This window comes from Megalopta genalis, chromosome 5, assembly GCF_051020955.1.
Source record: "Megalopta genalis isolate 19385.01 chromosome 5, iyMegGena1_principal, whole genome shotgun sequence".
NCBI lineage: Eukaryota > Metazoa > Arthropoda > Insecta > Hymenoptera > Halictidae > Megalopta > Megalopta genalis.
In genome coordinates, this window is record NC_135017.1 from 19,145,703 (window position 1) to 19,164,444 (window position 18,742).

The following is an 18,742-nucleotide window of genomic DNA, read 5'->3' on the forward strand; positions in this document are numbered from 1 at the left end:
TGTTCGTAAGCAATTCCTGTGTGATTCAAATATCAAACCTAGCAGAAATCTCGGTAGATGTGTAAGTGTTTTCGGCAAGCCGTGGAAATAATTCCATATTTAGGTGTTTCAGGTGTGCTACGATATAGGGAATTTTAGCAATTGGCAATTGCTTCATTTGGGCGCGTAATATGATCTCGTTGTAATGTCATTTATTGAAGAAGTTTACAGAAACTACGGTGATTCAAGTTTCTTTTTCAATGCGATGCATGTGTTTCATATTCGTGACATTTTCTTTTTCTTTTCGATGATCATTGAAACATTTTCAATTTGTCGCATATTTCTGACGATAACGACGGTCTGCAATTTAGAAACATATGTATTAATTCTATATATTAATTATATATATTCTATATATTAATAATATAATATTCTATATATTAAAATTATATAAATATATAATTAATTAATTATATATTTAGAAACATATGTATTAATTCTAACCTTTGTTTACATTTTTCGCTAAATTTGAGAAGCTTACCTGTTCAGTGTGAACAAATGGAAACCACAAGTGGTACCGCTTGAAATGACATCTTTGATGATGCTCGTAACTAGTTTTATCCCATAATCGCGTACTTTATCGTCATCGAACTTGATGGGTTCTAAAATCTTCGAAATATTTTCTGGTACCTTGACGTTGCAAATTTTCATCATCTTCTCTAGACATGCATAATTGGGAATTGGTAAGATACCAGGAATAATTGGAACATTGATTCCAATTGCTTTACAGTCATTTACGAATGTAATGAAAACGTCGGCATCGAAAACGATTTGAGTTATAATAAAATCAGCACCTGCGTCAACCTTTCAATGACACCAACATAAGATCGTATCAATAACAGTTGCACGAATGTACGTGAAAATTATAATTTTAATTAAAATAATTACTTTGTCTTTTAAGTGTAACAAATCCAATTCTTTGGATGGCGATTCTGGATGGACCTCTGGATATCCAGCAACACATATACAAAATCTATTACCAAATTCGTCTCTTATAAAACGCACTAAATCAACAGCGTACGGAAAATCCTTATTCGGGACCTTAGAATCTTTGATTTCATTTTGATCTCATTAAAAAATGGTCCTGAAATTTCAACTAGAAATATTTTTATAAAGATATTTACCTCCTCGTAATACAAAAATATTGATCACGCCAATATCCAATGCTTTCTTTAAAATAAACAATATATCTGCGCGCGTCAAAAAACAAATAGTGAGATGCAGGAGCGTATTGTTTGGGAACTGATCGAGCACTTCTAAAGATAGATAATTATTTATCTCATCTTTCATTTTCCATGTTAATGAATAAAATAGGGGATGATATTTGTTCATCTCTGTAAAAAAACTTTTAACAAAAAATTATCATATATAAATACAAAATTTAAATAAACATGCGTATGTACCTTTGATAAAAGTTAGTATTTTTTGTGGGCGAAACTTCAAAGCTGCAAAATATTCTTTTTTCGTCAAATGCAGCCTTTAACGATTTCGTTACATTGGAATTATTATATTCCGTGCCTTTGTATAAGGAATTATTCTTAACCTTATCATGTTTACCGCTACTAACCGCGTTTTCGTAGATTTTATTTTCTGAAATAACTTCACTCATTGCGTAGAAATCACTATGGTCAATTATATGGGCACATTTTCTTGTTCCCATCGCTATACAAGATAAATTTTGATAGTATCGGGTTATGCAATACATGAAATTCATAAAGGCCCCGTTGTAGCAATAGAGAGTTTGAGAGAAGTTGCTACAATAAAATATTAATATTACACATACTTTATTTATTTATAAAATATTCAATTTAATCCACATTATTTTATCATAAGATTTAAATAAATATTTCATATTACATTGTTTCATTTTTTTACAGAATTTATTTGTTGTTTCTTTTTTGACAAATATAACTTTCTGCACACTTCTGTTATTGGAATATCAAATACAGGTGGTATACCGCCTGGAACTGTTTCCTTCTTTGGACGTGAATGTTTATCCATAATGGTTCTAACGTCATCAATGTCTGGTGTCATACATAAATTTATAGCTGGATAAATAATAAATGCAAATGTTGCAAGAGCTGTTAAGGCCCAAATAGGAATTGCTACAGCCCAATATTTTGAAGGCCAATATGTTAGTCCTAAACTATGTAAAATTTGATCCGGTACAATTGCCCATACTAGATATAAAAAAAAAAGCATGTTCGCACCTATGTATAAAGCATATCCATAGACCGATCTTGGTCCATATGGTGCAGGAGTATGCTCCATTTCATATAATACTACATAGAACAGCTGAGAAAGATGATACAGTATTTATTTAATAATAATCAAACGTCGGTGCAGGTGGACCAAATTGTTGAATAGTTTCTGTTACCAATATTAAGCTATCAAAAAATGATGTCAATGCTACTCTAACTTTTCTTGCTTCGGTCCCAGAAATTACTCTGCAAATAACAATTTACATTAATTTCACAAATATATGAATAAAGTTGTATACTAATGTTAATATATGTAAACTTACAATTTCAATAAATTATTATTCAATGTTAGTTCTTTTGAAACACTACCCCTTGATGGTTCCTTATCAACTCTAAGAACTTGGTAAACAATTTCTGCTTCCCTCGGTGATGGGAATGGGATAGACAAATTTCTATTCAATATTAAGGTTATTTGTATACTGTTAGGATGTAATTTGTACATTAATTCATCTTTTTCAAAGGATACACATTTAAAGAATTCATAGCATTAAAAGATATTTTTAAAATAACATAGAACTTCAAAAACTGTTTTACTAACTTATGTCTTTTTTATAAATGTTGTATTGTTCATAAGTGTATTTTGTATTTACATAACCAATGTCTATACACTGCATGGACATAGTTTGTAATACATTTAGTAGGTTTGTTCACTGAGTGTGTGTCAATAAAATGATTTCATTCAATATTAAGAATAGTTCAAAAAAAAACTGTGACTTCTGAATTAGTACAGCGTTATGACTACAAGAATTGCATGTATGTTCCTTGCGTACATTCATCTATACATACAATACGTAATACACATATATGTGTGTAGTTTTTTGCGAACTTCACAGTGTTTTACCGCGTCCGGTGATTGTACGCAACAGTTCGCAATATAATGTGTACATATACGTATGCAGTACCAAAGCTTGGTGTAGATGTAGTATATTTTGAATGATTATTTTGTAATATAAACTTGCATAATTTTGAGCGTTTAAGGTACAATGGGACGAAGGAAGAGTAAACGAAAGCCTCCAAGTAAAAAGAAAGCTATTCAACCTTTAGATACTCAATTTAATTGTCCATTTTGTAATCACGAAAAGTCGTGTGAGGTTAAGATGTGCGTATACTTATAGTAGTTATACTTATATTTCGTATTTTACTGCTTGTTTTCTGTTTCCAGGGACAAACCAAGAAATACAGCAAGGATTACTTGTAGAGTCTGCTTAGAAGATTTCCAAACTACAATAAACTTACTTTCTGAACCATTAGATGTTTATAATGATTGGATTGATGCATGTGAGAATGCAAATTGAACATTTATTACTATTATATATCACATTTACAAGACTGTCAGACGTTACTCATTCTTTTATTATTGACATGTCAGCATTCCACAATGTGTGAACTAATTATCAAACTTATGTGCAATGTGCAAACAACAATTCTATGTCATTTATGTCTATAGTTTTAATATTTTAATGCAATAGGATCTTAGATATTTGTTATTATATACAACTAGGTACTAATTCGTACTACTTTTAGTCATTTGATATTATTATAGCTATATTTATATCTATTGTACTTATTTAATAGGTACATGTATGAATGTATACTTATGTGGAAGTTGTAACAAAGATAGAGCAACTATTATAATATGCATAATATTTATATAAAGAATGAAGACATGTAATGTTTTATATTGTATATTTTATTAGAGTAACAGTCATGATATACTATTGTATAAATATTATATATATATATATATTTACATAATGTGATATGTAAAATGTACATTTTCACAAAATAATGTCATCACAATCAAATAAAATTAAAAATACAAGTTCTGATTTTTTAATTCCTTTCTAGCAGAATGACATACAACTTGAAATCTATGACACTATAACAATAAATTGCAACAGTTTATCAATTGTTCGAATAAATTATTTAATTTTCATTTGTAACTTTGTTTTATTTGTAATACTATATTTAGTACCTAGTAATTAATATTTACATTACATTATTTGTAATATTTGCGTTTGAAGTACTTCTATTTCAAATGATACAAATTCGAATACCATTTATCTGTTCAATTCAAATAAATAAAATAGGAAAATATGTACTGTATGTATATTGTTACTAGTATGCAAATATAATAGTGTTTTCGTGTAAGATATTAAGAAATTGACGGAAAATATGCTAGAACTTTATATCAAGAACGACGAACTCAGTTACGAAATAAAATGAATCATATGGCCTTTAGAATTTGAAAGACATATTTTACTTAGTTCTGGGTGCCGTTCCCTCGCGAACACTCAGCGGATGCGTTTTATGGCGCAGCCAAGATGGCGTTCCACCGAGTGGAATATACTTGTTAGAAAAAGTGCGTGAAAAAAATGCCGCGGAAAGCTTGAGAGCGACGCGTGCGAACTTCAGTGAGATTTTGGTGGTAAAGTGAATCCCCGTAGCTTCGTCATGAGGCTCAAATGAAAAGGAATTGGACGTCGTGGTAGAAACGATGCGTGCATTAACCCGAGTGACAAGGCTTGTTCGCTGATCTTCGGACATTGCGGAGAACCGTGATCGTCGAGCGGCGAACAACGACGCTATGGCGTCTATCAAACGTGTGCATGTGTGTGTCATTATATTTAATCCGTAATTAACGGCTAATTAAGCGGTCGTAAATACGGATCGTAGGTAAAATTTGACGTGTGCAAGATACATGACGACGCCGGTTACAAAACGACGCGACTTCCTGGTGTTAATCGTCGAGCCGGATCGGCTTGTCCGAAAACAAACATTCTGAGCTGCTTTCATTCTCCCTGTTTGACAGCTCCTACCTTAAATAACTCTGAACATTATGAATACTATAACGCAACTACTACGGTTACGTTATCGCAAGCTGAGGTGTGCGTTTACTGTAACCTTTTCGTTAAATAGTACTGCCCAGTTTGTTACTGTAGGATTTGCTCGTCAATTCGCGAATGTGACTAACTTAATCTCTCAACAAGTGTGTTTAATTGCAAGTGCTTTGAATGATTCATAGTTTCTATCCTATCACAGAGTTCTTTGCTTTTTTGAAGTTTTTATATCGATAATAATGATCTGGATATCATTTGGAAATGCATACAATTTCCTTGAAAACATTTTTATATATGAACGTGATATTATTCCCTACTTTAATGTTTAAAATTTTTTAGGTATTTTGGTTTTATTATTAAGCATTTATTTCTGCTGCTTTGAACTATAGTCAACCTTGTTTATCAAGGGGGCATACGTATGAAATACAAATATACGCATTACACATGTATGGTATTTAAGATAATCGAACTTGATGCAGGAGTGTATTTTTTTTATATTTAAAATTGTGTTCCGACATTAGAAATGGAATGAATTGTCAAATTGAAAGCATAATAAATACATGTGTGGTAGGCAATATTTTTATTTTGTATTCTTTGTGTTGTGTATCGTGGGTGTTTTTTATCATTATCTTGACGCTATTTTGATCTAAGCAGTATTCCTTGATTTCCATATACATTAGATCATATTTTTATTTTGTATTCTTTGTGTTGACTACCTAGAATGGTTATTGTCATTATCTTGACGCTATTTCGAGCTAAGCAGTTTTTAATTACTTGATTTAATTTTTTTATCAATATAATAGATTTTTAGTATCTTTTTTTTAAAAATGTATCTTACAAAGTAGCATATTTCTTATTACAGGCAAAGGAGGATATAAAATTATAAATAAATAATTTTAGTGATATGCAGAATAATATAATTTTTAGTGTTATGCAGAAAAGTGTCAAGACATTCCATAATTTCGTATGAAATTTCGAGGAAACGTATTGTGACTTAATGAACTGTACACATCATGTCTAATAGTTTGGACAGTTTTTTAACACGTATTGGGGATGTCACTATTGAACGCGTGACTCCTCGTTCAGGTCCTAAGTCTAATGAACCAGTATCTTTGAATGAAACTTCAACAAATACAACCATGAATAATGTAGAGCCTCAAACAGGAAATGATGAAAGTTCAGAAGAATCTAGCGGTGAAACATCAGACGGAGAACAAGAGAAGAAAAATGACGCAATACAGTCAGAGGAGATAGAAGAAATACGCTCTGAGGGTTCAGGGGACGATATGGATTTAGATGAAACTATTGACTCTCAAATTGGGGTAAGGATGGAGTCAGAACGATTGCATCATTCTCAAGCTGAAGAGGATGATGAGGAACCTGTTAATATATTGGACACTTTACCATTGGAAGGTATGTATAAAATTATTTCTACAATTTTATTGTATCAATATATTTTGCTTACAATTTTTAATTGTATTAAAAGGAGCTCCAATAGAAGGTCAAGAAGTAACCGAAGCAGACTTGCTTGGAAAACCAATTTCGAAAGATTCAGACGATGAGGACAGTATAGAACATGAAGATGACAAACATGACAGTCATTCCATGGAAGATGAAAATACTGAGATTGGTAAGAGACATGCTGAATCGGAGCTTTCTGATACAGCTAAGAAGAAACAAAGAAAGGATGATGGAAGTGAAGGAAATGAAGAATGTGAATCAAAGGCAGAAAAGAAATTAGCAAATATGAGGAGAAATATTCGAGAAGTTATGGACGAAACACAGCTTGATGAAGCTACTTTGTCTGCTCAAAGACAGGAAATGGAACGTCTTCGAAGGGTACAGGAACAACAGAGGATTATTCGTGAAGTCCAAAAGCAAATAGCAATAAGTAGACAAAACAATAAAACACAGACAAAAGTAATAAGTCTATTACAAGGAAAGCAAAATCAAGCAGGAACTACCATTTCACAATCATCTTCAACATCGTTTTCACCTACACCAGTCCGTTTACCAAATACAGTACTTCTCAAAGTTAATTCTGGATCTGGGACTGCATCTCAAACCACATCTAGTATGCAAGCAAGTCAAATGCAAAGAAGAACAGTAGATGGAACTCGTTGGCAAAAAGGAAGGGGTGTTTATCAAGGTGCACAGACATCAATTTCCAGAGTTCCAAATCGTTCTACTGGTCCCAATATGTTACAACAAAGAATTCGTATGATGACACCTTCTGTGAGCATATCACCTGTGGTTCCTAAGAAGGAACCTATGGATAGATCTGAATACTATTCAGATTCCGAATTATCGGACCTAGAAGCTGAAGAAGCATTGCGCGAGAAACAGATGCATGCAACTAAAAAATTATCTATTGGGCCAAAGTCTCAAAAGGGTGGTAAGGGAAAAGATGTGGTTACAATATCTAGTTCTAGTGAGAGTTCAGATGATGACTGTATAGTTTTAAGTGATCCAAGCGGGGAAGAGGAAACAGACAACGAAGATGATCCATCCAATTCTGGCATGCATACCAATGATAGATACAACATTCCGGATGAACATGGTAGAGTTTTAATTAATGTGGGTCATCCTGAAACTGAACCTGATGTATTTTTAGCACCACAAGTTGCACGTATCATCAAACCTCATCAGATTGGTGGTATTCGTTTCCTGTATGACAATATTGTTGAAAGCATTGACAGGTATAAAAACAGTTCTGGTTTTGGTTGCATTTTAGCTCATAGTATGGGTTTAGGAAAAACTCTTCAAGTTGCTAGCTTTTGTGATATTTTTTTTCGATGTACCACAGCCAAAACAGTTCTTTGTATCATGCCTATTAACACATTGCAAAACTGGTTAGCAGAGTTTAATATGTGGTTACCATACGAGGACCCTAATGCACCAGAAAAGAATATTAAGGCTATAAACGTCAAGTCTGAACCTGGTGTAGAACTTAAGCAAGAAGTTAAGGATGAATGTGGAAATCAAAGTGATATATCCAATATATCAAGGCCTATTAGTACAGAATCAGCACATCGATTTGGACAGGAAAACCCACCACAACCTTTGAATATTATGTCAGATAATCCATATACTCATCAAGGGTATGAAACACATAATATGATGCCCAGCTATATGCAAGACAGTATGTTAAATAAAAATATTCCGGACTCTCAAGTACACGTGAACGAGAATTATCAAGCAGATATTTCTCAAAATACAATGTACAATACAAACCCTAATCCAATGTCTAATTTCGAATCGCTGAAATCAGAAGTAAATTGTCATACTATGCAACAAAGACCTAATATGCCGGATACGAAGTTTAGCGTGGATAATCAGAATTCTGGTAATATATATCCTGGTTTGGAAAATCGGGCACAACCTCCTATGTACTCCAACATGGAAAACCGAAATCCTGGTGCTCTGTATCCTGGTCCAGAAAACCATCACCCTGGATCAATGTATCCAAATTATGATAATTCTACGAACACCTTTCCCAATTATACAAGACCAACTCAAGAATCAGATCAAGACTCAAGAAAGGAATGCTTTAAAAATACTATGCCTCCTTTAAGTACAGAGATTAATGTAAAGAAAGAGCCAGAAGAAATAGTGAAAAAGGAAGAAGGTACTTGTACAACAAAAGAAGAAATGATGAATGAAGAGAAAAAAGAGGTTGAGAAAGTTAAAACTCCAGATTCAGTAGATTCTCCTATTGGAATGGGATTAAGACCAAGACATTTTCGACTGCATATTTTAAATGATTCTCATAAAACAATGACAGCAAGAGCTAAAATAATTCAAGAGTGGCAGGTCGGAGGTGGTGTTTTATTAATTGGTTATGAGTTATATAGACAGTTATCCTTAAAAAAGCCGAATAAAGCGAAAAGAAAACGTGGACAACCTTTCAAGGATACTGTTGATGTTGAAGAAGAGGATAAGAATAAAGGATTATTAAACGACATGCATGCAGCTCTGGTTAATCCTGGTCCTGATTTAGTCATATGTGACGAGGGTCATAGAATAAAGAATTCTCATGCCAGTATTAGTATGGCTCTGAAACAAATGCGCACAAAACGTAGAATCGTATTAACTGGTTATCCCTTGCAAAACAATCTCTTGGAATATTGGTGCATGGTTGACTTTGTAAGACCTAATTACTTAGGAACTAAAAGCGAGTTTTGTAACATGTTTGAAAGACCCATACAAAATGGACAATGTATTGACTCGACCCCACAAGACATACGGCTGATGAGGTACCGTGCACATGTGTTGCATGCTCTATTAGAAGGTTTTGTACAACGAAGATCGCATTCTGTACTGCAAGTATCATTGCCGCGTAAAGAGGAATACATTCTTCTGGTTCGGATGACGACACATCAACGCCAATTATATGACACATTTATGAATCAAGTAGTTAAAACTCGAGCTGTTCCTAATCCATTAAAAGCTTTTGCTGTATGTTGTAAAATCTGGAACCATCCTGATATTTTGTATCACTTTCTACGTAAACGTCAAACGAACGAGGAAGATGATTTGGATTTGGAAGAAACGATTGGTGAAAAACCTGCCGCTGGTGGAGGAAAACGTTCGAAAGCTCGCCAGCCGAAAGGAGAATCGAAAAAAGGCAAGAAAACAAACACGACTATAAAAAATAAACCTGCAGCCAGTGTGCAACCTAATGCTTCATCATCATCGAACACTGATACCATAGAATCTGATACTACTCCTCCTGTTTCAAAACAGAACAATTACTCCAATTATCCAATGCCAATGAATAGTAACTCGGGATATCCAAATTCAGTACCACAAAATTCTTATCCTCATGGGTATCAAAATTATAGACCAAATGATCAAAATTCATATTACAAAAATGATAATAATCATGGAGAGTATAATGAATTTTACAATAATCAAGGATCACAAAGATATGGAAATCAACCATTCCAAACGTATACACAAACCCCAGGATATAATCCTTCTCAGAGTTATTCAAATCAGTCCCAAAATTATGTACCAAATAACGAACAGTCTACAAACAATCATCCGCAGAGATACCCGACTGCATCTTCCAATTCGGAATTTCGTCCGGATCAAAATCAAGGTAATAATTATGAGGTGCCTGGAATATTTTCGCGCCCGTCTTATCCTTATCAAGATCACGGACGTAATTATACACCAAACTTAAATCAAGGATCAAGCAACTATCCTCAAGTTCCGAATCAGTCTTCGTTTCAATCTCAAATGCCAAATCAATCTACAAATATGTCAATGCCCGATTATTCTTCATATACACCAAATCAAGGCCAGAATTATAATCCCGCACCGGGTCAGTCAAATACGATGTACTCACGGGGTGAAAATCAACCGTTGCAGAATTCTACAATGGGATACGGTGCGAATCAACAAAACCAAAATGCAACTTCACAAACTCCAACAGCTGGATATCTTCCAAATCAACAAGGACAGGGAGCGGCTCCAGGTCAGAATCGTGGCTTCTCGCCGAATCAACAAAATCAGAATCTCAATTTACAAAGTTCTTCTCATACTTATACTGGTCCACAATCTCAAAATATGCCACTACCTAATCCGTCTCATACTTACCCTACTCAAGTGAGTAGCAACAATTCGTCACAGCCGTCGCTTCCCTTCAATCAACAAACACCAAATCCAATGGCACCAAATCAGTCTAATCCTTACATGACGAACTCGTCGAATCAAAGTTCCATTCCGCAGAATCAAATGCGTGGGTATTCTACAACAGCTCAGAATCAAATAAGTGTACCACCAAATTCATCCTCATACCCTGCAGGACAATCAGCACCGAGTGCTCCTACTCAAACACACGGATATCCTCAAGAGCAACAAGGTCCGGTTTCAAATCCACAAAATACCATGCATGGTTACTCGCATCTTGTAACTTCATCTGGATCACAAAGTCAGTCTTCGTATCCACCTAATACACAAAATCCAACAGGACCACCTCCGGGTCCAAATCATGCATACGGTTCTACTCATCAAGGATCAGCACCAATGCCACAGAATCCATCTCATAGATACGGGAATACTCAGCAGGGACAAGTACCGCAGCCGCAGAGTCAGTCCCTTTCATATCCTCAAAATCAACAAACACCAGCCCCTTCGTTGAATCAAAATGATCAACTTTACTCTAGACCGGATAGTCAACAGCAAGGCCAAAATTATACGCCGGCACCTAGTACGGCCCACGAGTTTTCATCTGATCGGCAAGGAGGCAATTCGACGAGTAGTTCAACGAGTAATTATTCGGTAAATCCACCTCAGTCACAGAATCCTGTTTTGTCGAGCTATTCGTCGGAGGGTGCGCATCAGAATCAAGTAGGCCAATTGAAGGGATCGGAAGATCCTTATTGGCAAAGAAATTATTCTCAACCATTCAGATCTGATCAGTGTAACGATCCGTATTATCGAGATGTAAATCCAAATGTAAACAGATATCAAAATAATTACTTTCCACCCCAAAATTATCAGAACCAATTTAACGATTATGGTAATAATCATAACTCGGATGTGAATTCACGAACAGACAGTTCGAAACCTCCACAATCTGCCAACCATAATCAAAATTCAGGTTCTTGTGACAAAAATAGCAAAGAAATGACGTCGAGTATTGGTGTACAGAGTCAACCAATACATCAAAGTAGCGTATCTACAAGTTCAAACTATAGTTCTGAATCTAGTTGTCAAACAACAATCTCTAGATCTGTGCAAAGTATTGGTTCATCGCATAGTCCGCGATTGAATCAAACTGATTTGGTAAAGGAAGATGAAAGAGAAAAAGACGATTTGCTAGACAAAGATAAAGAAGATAAATCTGATGACGAAATTCTTACGAAAGATGAAGAAAAGGATTGTAAGAGTTCCCCAGGAGGAAAAGAAGATCCCGGAATACCATATGATTGGGTAAATATAATATATTTATATGAAGATTAGACTATGCACAAAATTATCAGAATTTAATCAATATTATTCGTTTATAGGCAACGGAATTAATGAAAGGCTACGTACCCGGATTAATTGACGCGTCTGCAAAAATGACAATTTTCTTCTGTATTTTAGAAGAAGCAATTAAGCTCGGTGACCGTGTCTTAGCGTTTTCTCAGTCTCTATTCACATTGAATCTCATAGAAGATTTTTTAGCTAGAAATAGTTTGAAGTATCCAGACGGACAAACAGATGCCTGGATTAAGAACGTAAACTATTATAGATTAGACGGGAGTACTAGCGCTTTAGAAAGGGAGAAGCTCATCAATGAATTTAATAACAATCCAAAAATACATCTTTTTCTCGTTTCAACGCGTGCTGGTTCGCTAGGTATTAATCTCGTTGGTGCGAATCGCGCAATCGTTTTCGATGCTTCTTGGAATCCTTGCCATGATACGCAAGCTGTGTGCAGAGTTTACAGATACGGTCAACATAAACCTTGCTTCGTTTACCGTTTAGTTACTGACAATTGTTTAGAAAGGAAAATATACGACAGACAAATTAGTAAGCAAGGAATGGCAGATCGAGTTGTTGATCAGTGTAATCCGGACGCTCATCTTTCATTAAAAGAAGCAACTACATTGTCTTGGGATTGGGAAGAGGATAGTCAAGTACAAGATTTCTCGCAGTCAAAGGATAGTTATACCGACGAAGTGATGCATCGTGTATTGGAACGACATTCGTCTTTGCTCACGAAGCAGCCGTTCCATCATGAAAGTCTACTCGTAGATCGCAAAGATAAAAAGCTTAGTCAGGCCGAAAAACGGTTAGCGCGTCGTGGATACGAACTCGAAAAAATGGCAGCTAATTGTTCAAGACCTAGTTATAATTATGTGCCTGGAAATACTGCAACACGCGGTACGATTCATTTTCTTGTGATATTTGATTTACTTCGAACTGAACTGTTATGAATTTGATGGAATTTATTATTGCAGCAGGAGGATTACAAATTAGAGCCATTCGAGGCGGTGACAGCAGTACGACGTCCAAACCGGTTGCATCCGTTCGACCTATGCAACAACGTGGCGCTGAAGGATTGAGTACACGTGGTGTGACCGGAAGCCGATGGATACCGGCGGAAGTGTGGCAAAGACAAGGAATGAGTGCGCAAGAAATGACGTTACCATTGGATGTTGTTATTCCTACTAATTCACCTGATAAAGGAAGTATTGTTCTGAAAGCTGGACAGCGAGTAATGGTTCTGAAGAGTCCGAAAGGAATTTATATGCAGTTAGAATCGGGAAAAATAATAGCGATTCGAACGGCTCTCAAGTTGAATCAACAGAAACGCGAAGAGGAACCAAAGAAAGGTTTGCTATGCTTTCAACCGCATTATCATTATATTTCTTGTTATTAACATTTTTCCTGTTGGGTTTTTTTCTTAATATCTATATACTCGTTGTAGGTCTGTCAGCAATGGCGCAAAGAAATTCTTCAAAGCCGGAGGTTGGATTTCCATTGAGAAATAATTCGGCTATATCTATAATACCGAAGTCGTCCTCAAGTAACCAACCGAGTGGTCGTTCGATCACTAAACCTGGAAGTGGTCCTAATTATCGACCGTTTGCAGACAAAGAAATTTCGAAGAGACCAAAACCGGTCGCTACAGCGACTGCCAAGCCTTATTTAAGTCAAGTTAACTTGACAAATCAAGTGTCTCTCTCGAGGTTACCAAAAGTCAAGCAAGAACCTGTGGATCATTCAACGCTTGGGGAAAATTCCAATTCGTCGGATGGTCAAGTTAGAACGGAACAAAGAGTCGAAGAGGTTCGATTGGAAGATGTTGTTGCGGAAGTAAGTTCAAATACCGAATATAGTCCTTCCAATCATAATAGGGTGTCCAACTCGGATATCGACGCGTCTATGCAGAAGTCATCCGAAGAAAATAGTCAAGTATATTCATCGGAATCTGTGATGGCACAAGGTGTTCAAACGCATCACGATCAGACAGAGACGGAATTGACATCGAAACTGAACAAACAGTGTTCTCCCTCGATTGAGACACAGGTCTCGAAAGCAAATGATAGATTAACGAATTATGGTCATGCATTCCCGAATCAACAAGACAACAGGGATTCCTCTAACGATGAGATCATAATCGAAGATTCGCCACAGGTACCGCTTCAAATACAGACACAGGTACATTCTCAGATACCACCTTCGCAAATGCCATCGCAGATAACGCAGCAAGTACCGCCACAAATTACGCCGCAAGTACCTCAAGTAACATCGCAGGTGCAAACACAAATATCACCTCAAGTACCACTGCAAGTACCGCCACAAATACAGCTGCAAATACCGTCACATGTACCTTCGCAAATATCGCCACAGGTACAACCACAGATACCTCCGCAAGGACCGCCACTAGTATCGCCGCAGGTATCATCGCAGATGCCGTCACAGGTATCATCGCAGATATCGCCACAGGTATCGTCGCAGATACCGCCACAGGTACCACCGCAAGTACCTCCGCAAGCACCTCCACAGGTGTCGTCGCAAATGTCGTCCCAAGTTGGAACACAGGCAACTTCTTCCACACCATTGACGCCGTTATTAACACAACAACCAGCACCATCAACGATGCAAGCACCACCAACATCTTCACTGCGAAGTACAGAAGCTCCTAAAGGAATAACAGATTCAACTATTGGAACTTCTGCTACGACTATATGCACTGGAACAAATACAATGACTTCTCCGAAAATACCAGAATCGAATATACGCGAGACGACACCTATGCAAGGGGAACCTAACGTTCCACAAGGGTACCCTTATGCACAATATCCTCGGTACTACGATTACACCGATCCAAGATCGCGATCATTATCTTCCCCTTATGGCACCTATTTCCCTGGTGTACCACCTCACACGACAAATCCGAGGTTGCCAATGGACGCAACTAAAACACAATCGGACTTAGGAAAACCAGTGGAAGACAGAACGATGATAAATGTACCTCCCACATATTCACAAGTACCTAACACTACTGCCAAAACGTTAGCAAATACAACGGAATCTAAAGGTACAGAAGCAGTGGTAACAACAGCAGCCACTACCGCGACTACTACTGCTACTACTACTACCAATAGGGATGATGCCCACATACCTACTGCGTTCAGTCATCCTACGAGTAGTCGGTATCCCGGGCCTTACCCGCCAGGACCGTATGATCCATATTCGCAGCATTATCCTCCAGCACCAGGTTCTTCAGCAGCTTATCCGCCAAGTGGTATGTTTATACAAGTTATATCACCTTATTGATTGCTAAGACATATTCTTGAATCTGGATTTGTGATACAGGTGCGCCTGGGTATCCGGCATATGGCGGCCCGACTTATAATACAGAATACGCTCGCATGTATTCAGCATTTCATGGTCCGCCTCCACCAGCAGACCCTTATATACACAGAGGTTACGCGCCTCCGTCTTCACATCCGCCTAATTACTATCCTCCATTCCCACATCCGCCACCACCTTATCCCAATTACTCATTTTTATCGCCATATCCGAACCCTAATATGTCTAGCGAGCCGCAACCACCTGCTCAGTAGGAAAAGTCACGTGGTATCACGAATGAACAATTAGTATATAATAATTTCGTAAAACGCCGCATATTGCGAAAGTTCGAAGGCTGTCGCGGTTCAGAAGCTTAATAGACTGAAGCTGTAAAACGCATTGATGTAAATATTTAGTCACAAGTATTGTATTAAGGTAATCAAATTTACGTAGGTACTTCTCCGGAGTACCGATTTTATGTCAAGAGAAATGAGATGATCCTTATTAACTTTGAACTGTGCAATTTGTTAAAATGTTCAAAATATTTAGCCTGAAATGCCATGCCGTTTTACGATGCATCTATTCGACTAAATAATGTATCAATGTTTAAAAGGCATCAACTAATTTCTTAACTTGATATTCCATGGTTTCATAGAGATGTTCTAATATTTTCTACGCTTTTTAAACTCTTAAATTTTGTGTTTACATATATACTATGTATTTAATTAAATCGAATAGGGATAAAAGTAAAACATATTTTTGACATACAAATACATTTATTGTTCGTTATTTCAGACTTAAAAATCGATATAGATTGATTTGAAAAGAAAATGGCACCAGGAATATTGAGTGAGAAAGTAGTTTGTACCTTGTAAACAGATAATAACGTAAAGAAGGAAGGAATGCTGTATACTATCGTTTAGCTTTGTGCATAAATGCTATAATGATCACTTTTATATATACCATAAGGAAAGAACGGAGAAAAAATCGTTCTGATTAAATGCAGTACTCAGAAAAATACGAAGACTAAGGAAAAAGGAGAAACACATTGTTCATAAAATTTTATACATCAGCATTCCATCTTCGATTTTATATATACTTAAAAATAGAAATATAAATCGCGTTAAAGTTAACTGATTCTTCCTCCTAAGTTAATGTACGAAGAGTGATGGATATTTATCAATTATTTCCAAATGATATTATTTAAAGTGCTTAAGAAGTTACCGATATTTTGAGAACAGTAGCATATTATATATAACTATAGCAGTTAATACATTTAATACATTAATTGAACCATTGTGTATACTCTCGCTAAGAATAGATTTCTTGTATAGTGTTCCCATATTATTCATCACTCTTTCATAAGAATGAATTTCAGACTGTGCATCGTTATTTCGGTTCCCATAGGTATTAATATCGAAACAGTGGAATTAGGCTTCATTTACACAATACGCTCTGAATCTATGTGTCACCTCTGACTTTTTACATACATTATACGTACAGTATTCACATGGAACATTTAGCAGCCAGTATACAGTTTACAGCATCCTTAGCAAGTTGTATATGGACTATGTATTACTATTAAACGTTACGGTTTCTGAAATAGATAATCTCATAGTAGCATGTAGGAATGTTGTTAACTAGGATGTCTTGAAGTTCATGACTGTCTTGGAACATAGATGAAAAAGAGGGGGCAAGGGAGAGCCATGATTCTCAGAAGCGACTTTTCGAACTCGGAACTGTGATATTTTGTCATATATTCTCGTGTGACATTTTTGCTTGTATATTTTTATTTGGGCACAGAGTCTGACTTTGGTCCACGCGTGAAACTATAGAAGCGAGAAGTTATAATTACGGTTGTTAGTGTACTGGATCGGAATTGTGCATTTATGTTAACGTAAGTTAATCGGGAGTCCGAGCACGAGATTTTTAATCGATTTTCCAAGTGAAAAGTAAAGCCGCGTACATGTTTATCATGGTGCTCCCTCTGAACATTATAGACGAATTATTATGAAGAATAAGCACTCATGCTGAATACTATTAGTATGTATTTATCATCGAATCTGTCACATGTTTGCTATATTGGAAAGATTAGAAGCATCTTACATGTTGATACGTGCTATGGCTGCACGTTCTCTAGGTTCTAAGTGTACAGGTATATACATAGCGCGATATTAACGTAAGGTGCGTGTCTGCGAACAAGCGACAGAATCTATTGTAAAATACATACAGCGGGATTATATTTACGGAAGATGAGAACAAATTATTTTGTCTCTGTTATAGCTTTTTTGCCATTTACATACTTGTAAATACCCATTATTTACATTTCATACTTTATTTATTACAATATATTATCCATTATTATCGCTTCTTTTGATGTCAGAGTATTGCTCTTATGTAAAATAAATTGTTTACACTGATCAAGAGATTGTTTTTGATTGTAGCGTTGTTATACAGAAAGATTGAAGCATATATATATAAATATACATATATATAATTGTTTGTATAACGTTTACCCTTACGTCTGACCAACCACTTGACTTGGAATTAACACATGGTGCATGTAAATGCGTAGATTTAAGGATCTATTACTTATATGTGAAATGATAAGATTGTAATTAAGAAATGAATCTACCAGTAAGATCTTTTAACATCCCTATGGTAGCACGAATGAAACATTACACACTATCCTCTATGCACATTATGTGATTTAATGTGTTATGCGGAAGCTAGGTTTATAGAAAAGTTATAATTCATAAGAAAACATTCGTAGGTGGAAAATATCAGACATACAGCAGCTTCTTTTATATATCATTTTTTTCTAATTGTGATTTTTCTATAAACCATGCTACAGTGTTACACAAAAATAAAATCATTCGAAATTAAGAAAAAAATACAATTCTTTTCTTTTTGTAATATATAAGTTGGTTTGGTGATACTTCACTAATTTAATAAAAAAAACCTGATAAACTTATGATTACGTGTAATATGCGTCACATTTTGTATTCTTTATCTCTTTTTTTTTTAGCCAGAAACTTTTCAGTTGTATCTGTATAATGTTACTTGTTTTGGAATAATATATTCCTTATGAAAAAATATAAACGCATCGTTATAAATAAAATATGCTCTTTATTTTTAGTGTTGACATTGCATATTATAAGAGTACAAAAGAAAGTAACATTATAAAGTGTTTACAAGTGTATATTATTTGTTTCGCATGTTTCGCTGAAACTATTGTCATTTGAAACATATATTATAGAAAGAGTAATTAAAGATACATTATTTGGGAATAATTAACGCTAT

At 35.6% G+C, this 18,742-nt stretch overlaps 5 protein-coding genes across 11 annotated transcripts; 2 read left to right on the plus strand and 3 right to left on the minus strand.

Moving 5' to 3' along the window:
* Positions 1-174: 174 nt before the first annotated feature.
* LOC117219788 (methylenetetrahydrofolate reductase (NADPH)) lies at positions 175-1,753 on the minus strand. Its single transcript, XM_033469230.2, has 5 exons — positions 1,443-1,753; positions 1,164-1,384; positions 928-1,088; positions 521-843; positions 175-339 (listed from the first exon to the last, which is right to left on the minus strand). Exons 1-5 carry the CDS (start codon positions 1,751-1,753, stop codon positions 291-293), a joined length of 1,065 nt encoding a protein of 354 aa, XP_033325121.2. The 3' UTR covers positions 175-290.
* A 53-nt stretch (positions 1,754-1,806) lies between these two features.
* PIG-P (phosphatidylinositol glycan anchor biosynthesis class P) lies at positions 1,807-2,310 on the minus strand. Its single transcript, XM_033469235.2, has one exon. It carries the CDS (start codon positions 2,308-2,310, stop codon positions 1,903-1,905), a length of 408 nt encoding a protein of 135 aa, XP_033325126.1. The 3' UTR covers positions 1,807-1,902.
* A 25-nt stretch (positions 2,311-2,335) lies between these two features.
* LOC117219791 (Threonyl-carbamoyl synthesis 6) lies at positions 2,336-3,080 on the minus strand. The gene is made up of 3 exons (XM_033469236.2): positions 2,767-3,080; positions 2,564-2,692; positions 2,336-2,486 (listed from the first exon to the last, which is right to left on the minus strand). The coding sequence occupies exons 1-3, from the start codon at positions 2,781-2,783 to the stop codon at positions 2,360-2,362; spliced, it is 273 nt and encodes a 90-aa protein (XP_033325127.2). The 5' UTR covers positions 2,784-3,080; the 3' UTR covers positions 2,336-2,359.
* A 62-nt stretch (positions 3,081-3,142) lies between these two features.
* Positions 3,143-4,122, plus strand: LOC117219792 (transcription elongation factor 1 homolog). The gene is made up of 2 exons (XM_033469238.2): positions 3,143-3,399; positions 3,463-4,122. The coding sequence occupies exons 1-2, from the start codon at positions 3,284-3,286 to the stop codon at positions 3,593-3,595; spliced, it is 249 nt and encodes an 82-aa protein (XP_033325129.1). The 5' UTR covers positions 3,143-3,283; the 3' UTR covers positions 3,596-4,122.
* Positions 4,123-4,427: 305 nt separating this feature from the next.
* LOC117219783 (uncharacterized) lies at positions 4,428-18,413 on the plus strand. Of its 7 annotated transcripts, none has more exons than XM_033469216.2 (7): positions 4,428-5,479; positions 6,078-6,553; positions 6,627-12,082; positions 12,160-13,021; positions 13,099-13,473; positions 13,569-15,392; positions 15,464-18,413. In XM_033469216.2, the coding sequence occupies exons 2-7, from the start codon at positions 6,154-6,156 to the stop codon at positions 15,712-15,714; spliced, it is 9,168 nt and encodes a 3,055-aa protein (XP_033325107.2). In that variant the 5' UTR covers positions 4,428-5,479; positions 6,078-6,153; the 3' UTR covers positions 15,715-18,413. The 7 variants fall into 7 exon arrangements, with proteins under 7 accessions (XP_033325107.2, XP_033325112.2, XP_033325106.2 ...); XM_033469221.2 differs by having other exon boundaries at positions 6,305-6,553; XM_033469215.2 differs by having other exon boundaries at positions 4,428-5,186; positions 6,003-6,553.
* Positions 18,414-18,742: the final 329 nt, after the last annotated feature.

What these genes read in the sequence shown, in the direction of transcription:
- LOC117219788 (XM_033469230.2), bottom strand. Translation starts at nt 1,753, where the DNA reads ATGAATTTCATGTATTGCATAACCCGATACTATCAAAATTTATCTTGT. An exon ending in AATACTAACTTTTATCAAAG is followed by an intron (nt 1,385 to 1,442) that starts GTACATACGCAT and finishes TTTTGTTAAAAG; the next exon opens with TTTTTTTACAGAGATGAACA. An exon ending in TGTTACACTTAAAAGACAAA is followed by an intron (nt 844 to 927) that starts GTAATTATTTTA and finishes TGTCATTGAAAG; the next exon opens with GTTGACGCAGGTGCTGATTT.
- PIG-P (XM_033469235.2), bottom strand. Translation starts at nt 2,310, where the DNA reads ATGGAGCATACTCCTGCACCATATGGACCAAGATCGGTCTATGGATAT.
- LOC117219791 (XM_033469236.2), bottom strand. An exon ending in AATAATAATTTATTGAAATT is followed by an intron (nt 2,487 to 2,563) that starts GTAAGTTTACAT and finishes TGTTATTTGCAG; the next exon opens with AGTAATTTCTGGGACCGAAG.
- LOC117219792 (XM_033469238.2), top strand. Translation starts at nt 3,284, where the DNA reads ATGGGACGAAGGAAGAGTAAACGAAAGCCTCCAAGTAAAAAGAAAGCT. An exon ending in AAGTCGTGTGAGGTTAAGAT is followed by an intron (nt 3,400 to 3,462) that starts GTGCGTATACTT and finishes TTCTGTTTCCAG; the next exon opens with GGACAAACCAAGAAATACAG.
- LOC117219783 (XM_033469216.2), top strand. Translation starts at nt 6,154, where the DNA reads ATGTCTAATAGTTTGGACAGTTTTTTAACACGTATTGGGGATGTCACT. An exon ending in TGGAAATACTGCAACACGCG is followed by an intron (nt 13,022 to 13,098) that starts GTACGATTCATT and finishes TTATTATTGCAG; the next exon opens with CAGGAGGATTACAAATTAGA. An exon ending in CGAAGAGGAACCAAAGAAAG is followed by an intron (nt 13,474 to 13,568) that starts GTTTGCTATGCT and finishes TACTCGTTGTAG; the next exon opens with GTCTGTCAGCAATGGCGCAA.